The following is a 13,171-nucleotide window of genomic DNA, read 5'->3' on the forward strand; positions in this document are numbered from 1 at the left end:
GACGAGCCTTGCACACTCACCTCTGAGCATTCGGACCTGACCATGCGCCGACTCAAGGTCAGCTCGTCAAGCTCACCAAGGAGGAAGGGGGTGAGATGGTGATCAGGATGTATTCGTATCGCGCGGGTCCAGGGAAGGTATTTGATTTGATGCGTGATTTGGGAAGGTCTAGAAGCCGGCGAGCGATCGAGGTGGAGCAACAGAGAAGGATCGGTGTGTATTCAACGGCAGGGTAAAGTCGCACGTGTGGCTGATACTACTGCAGAGGGCAAGACTGGACGGTCCGTGCTCGTTCCGGTGCTCAGACCTCCACCCTAACTCATCAGACGCCTGGGCGCCGGCTGACAGCGCTGAACAGACACGGGGCGGTTGAGAAAGATGATGACGTAACAGGTTTCAGAATCCCCGTCTTCCTTCCTCCCGTCTCGACAGATACTAGGTGTTACCTTTCTTCCCTACGAATGTTGACATGCACACCATCTCTATCGTAGTGCGTATCTCTATCAGCCATCATCAACATCTCTCCCTCAGGCGGTATGGTACGGGGCATCGGTGCGGGCAGAAATTTCGAGGTGAGCTTATTCTCACCCCTTCGCATAGCTCATCAGGCTCATCAGCTGACTGTACGCCTTAGGTCTATCTGGAGTACAGAGACAAAAAGAAGACAAGGATCGGTGAGCTACCAGTCCGCTAACGAGCTCTGTTGTTTCTCCAGCTGAACCCGAGCAAGAGGAGTTTCACCCAAATTACACGCATCCGCTAGAGGACGAAGAGGAAGTTGCCGATGATGAAACCGAGGCTTCGACGAGGGAAGGCGCCACAGCTACGGTGTGGGTAGAGTGTGAGGCCGGTATGGTATGTATAACGGGAATGTATTTGCTCCTACGGCGCTGGGCTGACAAGCAGGAATATCAGATCGTCATTGAGGACCGCTTCCGTGGCAAAAAGAAGCAGAAGAAGAGACCGGCAAGAGAAGCAGTCCGTGCTTCTATCGAGGTCGACGGACGTGATATTCATCCCCGCCTGCTCTTCTATGGCTCGACGCACAAGTATACTACAAGTGCGATAGATATGGAGCAGGACGGCCAAGTCGGTTCCTACCGCCTTCGTTTTGCTGCTGTCGTATGTCGTCTGAGGAGGCTGTCGCTGATGCGCAGGATGCTGTCGATGATCGACATGAAGCCGAACTGGACGCAGACGGCGCAGCCCAGATCGGCACGATAAAAGTGACCCTTGAGCTCGGGGCCGCGGTGGACACCGCACCACGGGAGTGGTCACCGGAGATCATTGAGGAGATAGGGACGGCATGGGAGAAGGACATCAAAGTCAAGTGAGTTTCAGCTTTCCTCTGGCTCGGCCATTGCATCATGTACTAACAGCCTAGGAACGGGATGAAAACAACGCGAGTCATCTCTCGCTCTGATAATCCAGGTGACGGGCTGATCCAACAGAGGCGGCCAAAAGGTGAAGGTCCGAGCAGGTGGTGCTGGAGGCCGGAAACCCCAATGGGTGGACTTTGAGTCAACGAACGCCGTTTATTTTTACACCTTTGTCATAAGCTACGCCCATCGAGCAGTCATCGACAGGCAGTTTGATTTGGGCAAGTCATGTTCCTCTCGTGACAGTATCAAGCTGACTCCTTCAGATCAACCGGAAGCGCGCGCATCAACTGTGGAATCAGACGGGGAAGGTACATTGAACGCAGCTCCATTGTCAGGCCAATCGCTGACGTTTCATAGAGCCTGAATTTATCGAACGACCACCCACGCCACCTCCCGGCGATATCGCTTCACGGAAAAGGCGCAAGATGCGGAGGAGAAGCCCAAGCGTCAAGTCGGACTCCCCAAGCGATCCCGAGAGCGAGGAATCGGACGGAGCAGCATACCAGGAGTTCCTCAAGGTAAGTCTCACTTGCTCGAAGCATACGTCGGCGACTGACTGTGGTATAGCAACGAGCAGCTCGCAAGCTGGAGGCAAAGGAGGCGAAGAGGCGGAAGCGGGAAGATGAGAAGAGGGTCAAGGATGAGCAGGAGGAGAGGATATTCCAGGCCGGTGCGAATTTGAAGGGGGAGGTGTACGATCTCACTGCCGATTCAGATTAGGACCTGTAGGCGAGATGCGCACCCATGAGAAGAGCTGAGATATCTACTGACATGATCGATGAGCTCGACAGTTGACCAGTACTGATCACAAACTCTCGGCGATAAGGACAATCCATCCAGACTGAAGACCGCCTTCAACGCTCGAGGTCCAAGTCATACTGGATGTTGGCGTCGCCTTGTCGGCAAGCTGGGCTTTACCAAGCCGAGTAAGAGGGGTCTCAAACCTTAGCGGTGTTACGTTGAGCGATCTACCGGAGCTCGCAGCCCAACATATATTGTATGAATGTACGGACATTAGCTAGTCATATACCTTCTACAATGCTGCGATATCATGCCCTTGACCCGCATGACCATCCACCCCACAACACGCCTCATCCTCTCTCGTCCCTTCGGCTAGCTTCTGATGTATCCATCTCCCTACATCCTCTTCTTCTGACCCACCTCCGACATTCTCTACCCCTCGCACCGTAATCTGCATCTCCTTCTCTCCTCCCCACTTAAGCAACCCCCTGACCTGCTCCACGCGTTTCATCGGCGACACGTGGTTGAAACACCACTCGCCGTGGAACTTCTCATCCGCACACTGACAAGCTGCCCATCCCACCTCCATCCTCTTCGCCTTGACATCCCGCGGTATCTCGTCGTCCGTCGCCCCTTCCAGCGTAAGACACTTCAGCGCCCATCCGGCCGCCATAGCCGAGATGAGCCGAGCGGTAGAGGACCTATCGAACGCCGCTGCCCGGAGTGGGTTCTGCTGGAACGCCCGAACGGCAGCAAAGCAGCAGCAGTATCCGCCGCCGAATGAGTGGGCTGTGCGCTCGGTGTTGGGGTAATGGATGGTGAGATGAGTAGGGGTAGCGCGGGCCCTGAGGAAGGTGATGAGGGGGTGAGGGGTATGATGAGCGTGCGTGTAGACGATGAGTTGCCAGACGGCACCAGAGTCTAGAGTGATGTTTCGAAGATTAGGGAGGAGAGAAGAGGAGGGAAGCGCGGGAGGGAAGTGGCAGCCGCAGAGGTCGTCAGGGAGGGAGGCGATCCGGAGATGGGTCGTGTACGCCCAGGGTGAAGGTGTGGAGAGACCGCAGCCTACGTGTCCGGCTGGCGAGGTGGTAAGGAAGGGAATGAGGTTATCGCTCGTGAGGGTGACGCGTCGATACAGCCTGGGAATGGCAGCATCGCGTAAATCGACCGAAGTGCGCGCGAGCTTGAGGAGGGTGGATGCGCTGGACGGGATCTCAAGTAGGACTTCGCAGAGGCTGGACAAGATGTCGGAGGGGAGATGAGGTACGGTGGGGGCTGCGATGGTATCAGTCATGATGATCGGATGAAGAGGGGAGGGAGGGAGTGTGGGGGACGTACATTCGATACCTTCCGGCTACATATAGTGGAAGAGCACGACCCTCCAATCCTCCCGGATCCTTTCTCTCCGTCGATAGGCTGATCCTCATCTCGTGATCGCAGCTAGCTGTTAACGCTTAGGATAAGCTGAGATGAAAGCAAGAGGAGAGGCGAATCTCCACGCTTGAAGGTGGAGGGCGACCGCGAGGGTCCACATAGATCGGGCATCCCGTCCGATCTCCGCCTCCTGTCAGTGGCACACAGAGCTAGAGCTGGACTGGATGCATTGCCTCGGCGCGAGGTGGTGTGGTAGGAGTGCTGCGAGGGAGTCTTATAGCCGCGCAAGGCAAGGCGGAAGAGAAGACCAGATTATAACATGATGACTACAGACAGCGCCCAGGATACTGATCTAATCTACACAAAAACAGGCTATACGATGGAAACTCTACGGATGGACTCGCGACCAAGATGGTATTGGGAGGATGGGACGAGTGATATGGTATGAGGCGGCCGACGGGCGTAGAAGAGATAACTAGCAAGTCAGCTTGGCGTCTGAGTGACAACAGTCAGAGAAAGGGCTCACATTTTCGCAATGACTAAGACAAGAAGTGAGCTTAGAAGCAGTTGCACTGAGAGTCTGCAAAGTCAGCCCAGCACAATTGAAGATAGAACAGCACAAGGACTTACTGCAACCCTTGCCCTTCAGCTTGCAAAGCATGACCAGCCACGAGTTTCCGCACGAGCCGCTGTCGGTCGGCTGAGGCTTGGCCGACCAGGTAGACGTGGGTGCTGCGGTGGAGACCGATGAGGTGGTGGTTGCGGTGGACGTCTTCGCGGACGAGGTGGCGGTGGAGGTGGTAGAGCAGGGAGATGTGGTGGGCTCAGGCTGCTTGGAGTAGGCGGGAGCCGAGAGGGCGAGGGAGGGGAGGGAGTAGACTGGAACCGAGACCGACAGTTTCTGGCACAAACAGGACTCAAAGTCGAACCAACCGAGCTGCTTCACGCAGGCGAGCGACTGGGCGATGCTGTCCGAGCAGGTAGCCTTGGCGGTGGTGGTGGCAGAGGGGGCCGCAGGGGAGGTGGTCGAGGAGGGCGAGACGGTAAGTTCGGGCTTGCTGTACGCGGGGATGGAGACCGAGATGGAAATAGAGGGTTTGGAGTAGGAAGGGACCGAGACGTGCTGGCACGAGCAGGCGTCAAAATCGAACCAGCCAAGCTGTTTGACGCAAGCGAGCGATTGGACTAGGCTGTCCGGGCAGCTGGCCTTTGGGGATGGGACGGCCGAGTAGGCGACCGAGGAGGAGCTAGCGGTGGAGGTAGTCGAGTAGGAAGAGGGGCTAGGCTCGGGCTTGGTGTAGGCGGGAACGGATACGGTGGGGGAAGGGGCCGAGTAAGAAGAGACCGGGTGGGCAGGGGCCGAGTAGGCCGGGACCGAGTAAGAAGGGATCGAGTAGGAGGGAACCGAGTAGGAGGGGACGGGAACCGAGAGCTGCTTGCACGAGCAGGACTCAAAGTCGAACCAGCCGAACTGCTTGACGCATGCGATTGACTGCGTGAGGCTGTCCGGGCAGGTAGCCTTGGCGGTGGTGGTAGGGTCCGACTTTGTGTAGGTGTAGGCGGGGGAGGAAGGGGCAGTGGTGGGGGCGGTAGAAGCAGCGGAGGTGGTCGATGCGGTGGATGTGGTAGAGGAAGCGGACGCGGTGGAGGTGGTCGAGCAGGGAGAGGTAGAGGGTTGTGCGTAAGAAGGGACCGACTGCTTCTGGCAGGAGCACGAGTCAAAGTCGAACCACCCGAGCTCCTTGATGCACGCGACCGACTGGGCGAGGCCGTCCGGACAGCTGCTGGTGCTGGTGCTGGCGCCGGTGCACGCGCAGCTGTCGTCGTCAAAGGTGAAGCCCTTCTTGAGCTCGCACGCCTTCTTCTTCAGATCGCGAAGAGGGCAGTAGACGGCCGAGTCCTGCGGGGCGCTGACGCAGTTGCAGGACGAGTCGCACGCGTACTGGTCACCCTGGAACTTGCAGTCCGACTTGGCCGAGTCGGACGAGCAGCGCCAGTCGTGCTCGAAGAAGGTCCGGGCCGAGAGGGCGGCGGCGGCGTGGCGGACGGCGAGCTCGGCGGTCTCGGGCGAGGGGAGGGGGCTGGCGAGGGTGACTGAGAGGAGGGGAAGAGCGAGAGCGAGGAAGTGCATGATGAGGGAGGTCTTCTGAGAGGATACCGAGGTGAGGTGGAGTGGAGTGGAGGTGGTGTGGTCGAGTGTGATGAGTGACTGGGTAACTGAGTGAGGAGGGAGTGATGACCAGTACAGCCCAGCTCCCATCCCATCTTATATCTCCCTCTTCGCCGTGCCTCCACCCACGGCCAAGTCGAGCGGGAGGGCACTTAGCACCATCACCTACAGCGCCGTTATACGGGCCATCCCGGTCAGCCCAAAGCCCATCACAGACCGAAACATCACCGCTAGTAAAAGATATGGGCGAACGTCAAAAGTCTCCCGTTTACACAACTTAAGCACAGTAGCCGTCAGCCACTCGTCCTCACCGGTGAGCGGGATGCCATTACCGTCAGACCGGCACCAAGGTATGTTCTGCGGCAATCGAGGATCTCAAGTAGGGCTGGCATGTGTCTGTGCCTGTTCCCGATCGCTCGATCACGCTGATCGCTGATCCTTGCCGGCGGCCGGAAGAAACGGTAGGCGTGCTCCCGTATCGCCCGTATTGGTCGATAAGCGAGAGCAGCCTGTCGACTGTGCACTCGTAGCTCGTCACAGGCGATGAATCCCCGATGGTGTGGACCCAGAATAGTGGTAAAGAAGGGCAAAAGACTTCCCGAGAAGGAGCAGAGAAGGATGGTCGCCGATCCCGCTTGTAAAATTTGCATTTATCCTACTGTTGGAAATCCGAGCTATTCAACTAAGGTCTATGGAACTATACTATAACTATCTATTCCCAAGTTACAGATCTAGCTCTCGCCCTCACGAACCCCAGCGATAGCCCCCGTAATAACGCCGCCCACTCCCAGTCTTTCACCCCCTCCTCCCATGCATCCATCTGCTTCTTTGTGTCCTTCTCCATGAACCCCCCGCTTGTCATCACGACCGCCGAAAATTTCCCAATCCCGCTCGGAGCATTCTCCCTCGTCTTCGCTGCCACCGCCCTGAGGTATCTGTCCATCTGCGCCTCAATCTGGTCCCAGATCGGTGTTGTAGAGGTGGATGAGACTGGGTGTTGGGGATCTTTGCCGAAGGAGGAGAGGGCGGATTCGCTGAAGATGGAGTAGACTTTGATGTCGTGTTCCGAGGTGGCCAGACCAGAGCCGTCTGAACCCCAGACCCGGAGATCGTTCCTTCTCAGGGACTCTTCCGTTGAAGTAGGCTCGAGTTCTACCTTGACGCCCCGGACGGACGAGAGGGTTTGGCCGATACCGCGGACGACCATGTTGTGACGGGGGTACTTGCCGTCAATGTTGCAGGTCTCCGGATGGCCGAGACCCTGGCCATCTTTGCCGCACCGGTTGCAATGATTGGAGAGGGGGAGGAGGGTCCGATAGTGAAGGGCGACGCTGATTTGTTGATTTGTAAGTTGTAGCGCTTTCGTCCAGGGGATGGCAGACAGCCATAATCTCCCCAAGGGCGACCCGTTCTCCCTCATTCCCTTCCTCTCCTTGTCCGTCAATTTCGCCAGCAGCACCTCCCTCCTCGCGTCCAGCACCACCAGACATCTCTCGCTCTGACCGACGACCTTCTCCGCCGCTCCCTCCTGCTCCCACTCGTCCGGCTCCAACAGACTCTTCAAGGTTATGTCCGCCATCTCATCCGCTGCCGCCCTGGCTATGGGCGCCACCTCCTCGTGGGACAGAATTCCCATACCACCGCTCCTGATGGGTAGAGACATGATCTCGTCTTGGAATCGGTGATCCCCATCACTCGACCTGAGAGAGATGATGCTGTTCCAGAGCGCGGTGTCTAGCTCTGCCCAGACGTGTCCGAGGTCCGAGGTATCGAGGCACCGCTGCAGGTGGCGGAGTTTCTGCTGATACGAGAGCCGGAGGATGAGGAGGGCGTGCTGTGCGTGGAGGGAATCGAGCTTGTCAAGGTTGAGGGAGAGCTCGGCGATCTTGGCCCTGAGGAAGGTCTCTCTCCCTGCTCTGGGGCCGATAAAGCTGCCAAGCACCTTGATCCCGTTCGACCGTACGTCGTCGAGTAGCCAAGACTGGCACTTGAGCTCGTTGAGGGTAAGGTGGTGAGGGCGGGACTGGAAGAAGGTTTTCGTTTTAGGGAGGGGGTCGAAATCGGTGGAGAGGATGTAAACGTCGTCGAGATACGCCAGGATGAGGCAATTGGGCCCCAGCTCCCGTTGGAGATCCTCGAGGACGACGCGCATGGCGATAGAGAAGAGTAGCGGCCCCAGCGGGTCCCCCTGGCGGACTCCCTCCGAGGAGAAGATGACGTCTACCCATTCGTCCCCCTCCAGTCTCGTCTCCAGACCGTTCACCACTAAAATCGACTTCCGCCCATACGCCCACTTCGCCGCTCGGTATAGACCCGGCGCGTACTTCTTGACCGCCTCTGCGATAGACCTCCGCGACTTGAGATTGAAAGCGTTCTTCGCGTCCAGACTGGTTACCCACTTGTACTCCGCCGGTAGCTTCTTATCCGCCGCTCGCTGTATGACCCTCAGAATCGGCTTGACCCTCAGAAATCCCGCTTGAGACAGGTTACGGCATGGTGGCACCTCCGATCTTGCCGCAGAGTGGCATATTGGTGCCCCTCTCTCCTTGTCCAACTGTCAGGACTGAGAGTCGAAAATAGTGGACAAGACCGCGCACGTGCAGCAGGTAGATGACACTGGTAGCGGCATGCCCGAGAAGGATGTAAGCTGTGGGGAGCACGCGGGCGCCATCCGCCGAGGCCCGCAGAGCGCCCGCGCTGACTGGTCGGTTCTGCATCAGAACGCTTAGCACTTCGAAGCTCACCGATAGAGAGAACCGGACAGCTCGTAGACCTTCAAGGATCACATAAAATCGTCATCGCTCCATTCTTCCCGCTGCGCAAAGCTCTCCTCGGTGTATATCCCCTCATAGCTCCTTTGCTTCTTCCCTTCTTCCCACGCCTTCTTCTGCTCGAGCTCTTGTAGCCGCTGGGAAGTCAGCATATCATATCATCCCATCCCATCCCCCGCCCGCCATGCCCCCGCCACATGGAAGAAGCGACTCACCCTCTCCTCCGCCGCAGCCTTCTTTTTCCGCCCCTCCGCCTTGAGCCGATCTTGCCGTTCCGCCTCGTGGTGTACCTCTTTCTCCACTTTGGTCTTGTTGAGCCGGTTGACTATGGCATTGTCGCGCGTTGATACGTGTACTGCTCATTGTCAGTCAAGGACAGGCGATGGAGTGTGGACGACAGCAGGTGAACTTGGGACTCACCCCGCTTGACCTTCTTATCTGAGTGAAAGGAGACTTGACCGGTTGCCATATCGCCTGTTTTCTGGCCGATCATCAGGGTGCCCACAGGGCACATGATGGAGACCGCTCACCTTCAGGTTGGGAAAGGGGGTGTAGATGATCTGACCAGTCAGCGCCCTCACGCTCATCAGACTTCCGTGTCCGTTCGTTTTCACTCACCACCACATTATCCTTCTTATTGCCTGAGAATCAGCTGTGCTCACTCTCTGACCTGTACTCACCCTCTATACTATTCGCCTTGACCAGCTGCGCCGCATCGTTCAAGACCGAGACCGGCAGCTTATCCCACTCGCCATGCGGCTGCTCCTCGGTCTGCCTGAGATAGACGTGGGCTGATGATAGCTTACTGCCGATCAGTACGGTTCACAAAAGAAGAGGAATTGGGCTCACTCGACATGGAACCAGATATCAGTAGGTAAGCCGTACTTGAGGAGTTCTTCATCTTGCGGCGTCAGCTCTTCTCTGATCTAGCCTCGTTGAATGCAGATAGGCCATGCGCTGAGGCCTGGTGAGGCAGAACGGTAAAGAGGTGAGCTCACTTTCCACCTTATCTCTGCCCCTGCCAAACGTAGTCAGTATACAAGTCAAAGCAGCGTAGTGAGCAAGCGTACATGTAGATGGTCACAGGAGGATCCACGACTGGTCCGTAAGCGACGCCTCAGCCTTGGCTCCATAGCCGACGCACCCTTGGAGGTGAAGAACAGCACCATCCCCTGCTGCGGAAGAGAGAGACGGCCGGGAACGCAGCCTCTGACGGTGACGGACTGCTATGCTATCGGTGGTAGAGATGAAGCTTGGATGAAGCTGTACTGTGGCCAAACTGTGGCTGCGGCCAAGTCGATCAAGCTCAATTGCTGCACAGCTTATCAGATACCCCCATATAGCTTATAGGCGCGGATCTCGGCGTGACATCCCCCTGTTTCACGATGAAACAAGGGGTAGTTCAGGGATCTCAGGGATCGCCCTTGTCACGACAACGGCATGACGCGTTCCAAACACGGGGTAATCACAAAAGCGCGCTCGGCCCCTCCCGTTTCCCTTAGCAAGTCGGCCCTATTTCCTAATCAAAAGGCAGCTCTGATTAGGATTTTGCTTGCTAATAGCTTGGCTGCTTGGTTGTTTATTGTAACGCGTAACTAGTGGAACGCACGGGGAAAGGAGCTTTGACCCTCGTTTTAGCCTTGTCCTTGGTCCTCGTCGCCCAGCTCATCATCCTCTTGTTGCCTCTCAACCTCTCCTCGATTCGTTCATCCATACTTCGACTTCTGCAGCTACTCGACTCCTACGCCAACTTACCCACACTCGTTTGACACGACCCAATCTCACATTCACGACCACCACCCTGCACGAATTCGATACAAACCGCGTCGACCGCTTTTGCATCACATCAAACCTTGTAGTGAACGACCAGATCGTCAATCTCCTCCACTATCAACCTCGTCTCCTCCCTCTCTATCTCAGTCTTCAGCCACAACCCCTCTGCTCGTTCTCGCTAGCGAAACGCATCATATAACGGTTTTTACGGATCACTCGGAATAAAGGAAGGACTTCATCACTCAACCCTCACATCAATCATGATCCCCGCTATTGTCCTCGCAAAGGTGTTGCCGGCGTTGGCATTGGTCGGCCTGGCGCTGACTGGTCTTGAGAACGTCCCGGTAAGTTCCTTCTGTCACTCGGATATCATCACTTCTTCTGGGAATGCCCATCGTGCTTGACTTGGATACCGAACCACCCGCCCATCTTAACGGCTTATGCTGACATGCAGGCCGCCGCCGCTCACTCGCCCTCCCGCCGTGGTCACTCACACCAGCACCTCGCCATCCGCGCGGCCGTGCAGCAAAATACCGGCGCCCAGGAGAAGAAGCGCGTCGTCATTCGTCGTCGGGCCAACGGGACCCAATGCCGAGTCAGGGGCGGCGCCCTTTCTCCCTCGGCCAACACCAGCTCCGCCGCTGCTGCTCCCAGCTCTGCTGCTCCCGCTGCCTCATCCGCCGCCGCGCCCGTTGTCGCGCAGGAGATCCAGGCCCAGCCGCAAGTCGCTAGCTCCGCCGCTCCCTCCCCGGCCGCTCCCACGCAGAACAACCAGAACTGGGCGGCTGCCTCGTCTGCTGCTGCTGCTCCGGCTCCGGCAGCGGCCTCGCCATCTCCGGCCGCGAAGAACAACAGCCCGGCCTACTCGGGGTCGTCCGGCGGCGCATGGGGCGGATGGACCAACGTTCACTCCAAGCTCGGTAATGCCTGGCCGAACGGAGACTGGGCTGGGAAGGACCAGCCTGACTATGTCGGGAACTATATCGGGTCTAAAGCTTCGTGGTATTATACCTGGAGTCCCCGTGAGTACCCCTTATGCAGCCAGCTTTGGCGGCTTGTACGGCATACAGGACTAAGCTGACCCTCTCAGACGCTGTGGTATGTTATTCCTGATCAACCGTGGCTCGGTCGGAATCTTCCCATCATCTCTGTTTGGTCTCTCTATCTGGATTGAAGTTGAGGCGAGAGCGGTCTGGCGTCAGGAGGAATATGGTGTCGCGCTGGATCGGGAGCAGACTAGAAGGCAAGTCAACCGTAGCTGACATGGCCAGGGAAGCGCCGATTCTCTCGGTCTCGAATTCGTGCCCATGCTTTGGGGTCCCCACCAAGTCAGCGACTGGTGGTCTCAGCAGGCATCATGGCCCAAGACGGTCAAGAATGCGCTTTTCTTCAACGTGAGCTACTCTCTGCGTCGCTGCCGGCGGACCCAGCTGATCAAACAGGAGCCCAACGAGCACTCTCAGTGCAACATGGCCGCAGGCGACTCGATCTCGTACTGGATGAACGACTTCCTTCCTCTCCGGTCCAAGGGCGTCCGTCTCGGTGGTGCCGCCACCACGTCCGCGCCTTCCGGTCTTGTTTGGTCGCAGGACTTTGAGAAGCTTTGTGTTCAGTATGGTAACAGTAAAGCCGACTGTACCCCCGAGTGAGTTGCGACTGTCCATGATGTGAAGGGGTAAGAGCTGATCGATAGCTTTGTTCCTATCCACTGGTACGATGTCACCCCGCAGAACTTCCAGGCATATGTCGAGAACTACCACAAGGGTGTTGGACACAACCGTGAGTTGCTTACCTCAAGCACCTGCGCCCCTCATGGACCCCTTCAGCTACAAAATCCTTCACCCTTGCAAGAGCAAGAGCCTGTAGCTGATACTGTTAGTCTGGGTGACTGAGTACGCGTGCCAGAACTTCAACGGAGGTGCTCAGTGCTCTGATGGCGAGAGTGAGTGCTTATAAACGACTCTGGAGGCTTGACGGGGGTGGAGAACTGACAACTTTCAGCTTGGGCGCTCCATCAGCAAATGTCGAACTGGTTCGACCAGCAGGACTACATTGAGCGTTACGCGCCATTCGGTATGTCCCTTGCGTTCCAGGGATGGAGCTTGATCTGACTCTACAGGTGTCATGAAGCAGATGCAGGGCGTCAACCAGTACAACGCGTTGATGAACCCCGATGGCTCGATCACGTCTTTGGGTAACTGGGTAAGCTAACCCTTCTCTTTGTTCAGGCAATTTGTGAGGGCAATAGCTGACTGCTATAGTACATCTGGAGCTCCTAGATGATGGCCCGAGATGCGAGAGGACGACCCGAAACGAAGGAGGCGGATGACGATACAAAATGACGACCCCTTCAAATTTCAACTTTGGACCCTGTGGTTATTTTTCCTTTTCTTCTGGTATTTTTAGATGATGACCCGAGCGTATATAGACTTGATGTCATATCGTCTCGTCGTCAAGCTGGATCGAAATGAGCCGTCAGCGTGCGGCGGGTCTGAAGCGTACTGTAGGTGGGTATGGGCAATCTGAAACGCGCGGGGTAAAGGCACAATAAGGGCGGGATCAAACCTCGGTCCAGCCTCAGCTTGTGACTCTGGAGCACGTTCAGACGCATCCAGCATCTCTCTCCATTGTTGATCTCTAATTGCCATACGCGTTCCATACCCGCTCATACTCTTTGCCCCTTTGGCTCTGCCCTCTGCCCGCTCATCTGGCCTTCAACTCTCATTCGGATCTCATCGCCCCCAATCTCACGGTACTTTCGACGCGGTATGACGTAGAAACGTCTCACCGACTCTCCGACGCGCTCAGTAGATCTACATACGCAAATCAACAGCCGTCTCATTCGGTCCTCGGTCCTCGGTACTTCCGAGCGGGAACGAACGGAGATTCTCCCGGCCGGTCCTCGGTTCAATCTAGTCGTCATCTCCGGGGGCAATCTATCTATGTTTATCATCTAAACG

The 13,171-nt window shown here is 56.9% G+C and overlaps 5 protein-coding genes across 5 annotated transcripts; 2 read left to right on the forward strand and 3 right to left on the reverse strand.

Moving 5' to 3' along the window:
• Window positions 1-536: 536 nt before the first annotated feature.
• Window positions 537-2,102, forward strand: MKK02DRAFT_42204 (uncharacterized protein; the record flags this gene model as incomplete). The annotated part of the gene is made up of 9 exons (XM_053091884.1): window positions 537-572; window positions 635-674; window positions 731-855; window positions 907-1,122; window positions 1,158-1,330; window positions 1,452-1,609; window positions 1,646-1,690; window positions 1,740-1,900; window positions 1,950-2,102. 9 exons carry the CDS (start codon window positions 537-539, stop codon window positions 2,100-2,102), a joined length of 1,107 nt encoding a protein of 368 aa, XP_052947608.1.
• Window positions 2,103-2,415: 313 nt separating this feature from the next.
• MKK02DRAFT_42205 (uncharacterized protein) lies at window positions 2,416-3,417 on the reverse strand (the record flags this gene model as incomplete). The annotated part of the gene is made up of 1 exon (XM_053091885.1): window positions 2,416-3,417. One exon carries the CDS (start codon window positions 3,415-3,417, stop codon window positions 2,416-2,418), a length of 1,002 nt encoding a protein of 333 aa, XP_052947609.1.
• Window positions 3,418-4,054: 637 nt separating this feature from the next.
• MKK02DRAFT_42206 (uncharacterized protein) lies at window positions 4,055-5,628 on the reverse strand (the record flags this gene model as incomplete). The annotated part of the gene is made up of 2 exons (XM_053091886.1): window positions 4,055-4,077; window positions 4,128-5,628. 2 exons carry the CDS (start codon window positions 5,626-5,628, stop codon window positions 4,055-4,057), a joined length of 1,524 nt encoding a protein of 507 aa, XP_052947610.1.
• Window positions 5,629-8,449: 2,821 nt separating this feature from the next.
• MKK02DRAFT_35925 (uncharacterized protein) lies at window positions 8,450-9,607 on the reverse strand (the record flags this gene model as incomplete). Its single annotated transcript, XM_053089301.1, has 9 exons — window positions 8,450-8,575; window positions 8,654-8,793; window positions 8,859-8,919; window positions 8,969-9,014; window positions 9,109-9,243; window positions 9,288-9,339; window positions 9,437-9,456; window positions 9,509-9,536; window positions 9,583-9,607. The coding sequence occupies 9 exons, from the start codon at window positions 9,605-9,607 to the stop codon at window positions 8,450-8,452; spliced, it is 633 nt and encodes a 210-aa protein (XP_052947611.1).
• Window positions 9,608-10,471: 864 nt separating this feature from the next.
• Window positions 10,472-12,490, forward strand: MKK02DRAFT_31391 (glycosyl hydrolase catalytic core-domain-containing protein; the record flags this gene model as incomplete). The annotated part of the gene is made up of 10 exons (XM_053088278.1): window positions 10,472-10,555; window positions 10,666-11,233; window positions 11,302-11,309; window positions 11,483-11,605; window positions 11,654-11,856; window positions 11,905-11,990; window positions 12,091-12,153; window positions 12,213-12,284; window positions 12,331-12,413; window positions 12,473-12,490. 10 exons carry the CDS (start codon window positions 10,472-10,474, stop codon window positions 12,488-12,490), a joined length of 1,308 nt encoding a protein of 435 aa, XP_052947612.1.
• Window positions 12,491-13,171: the final 681 nt, after the last annotated feature.

Source organism: Dioszegia hungarica (genome assembly GCF_025882075.1).
Source record: "Dioszegia hungarica strain PDD-24b-2 chromosome Unknown MKK02contig_6, whole genome shotgun sequence".
Classification (NCBI taxonomy): Eukaryota; Fungi; Basidiomycota; class Tremellomycetes; order Tremellales; family Bulleribasidiaceae; genus Dioszegia; species Dioszegia hungarica.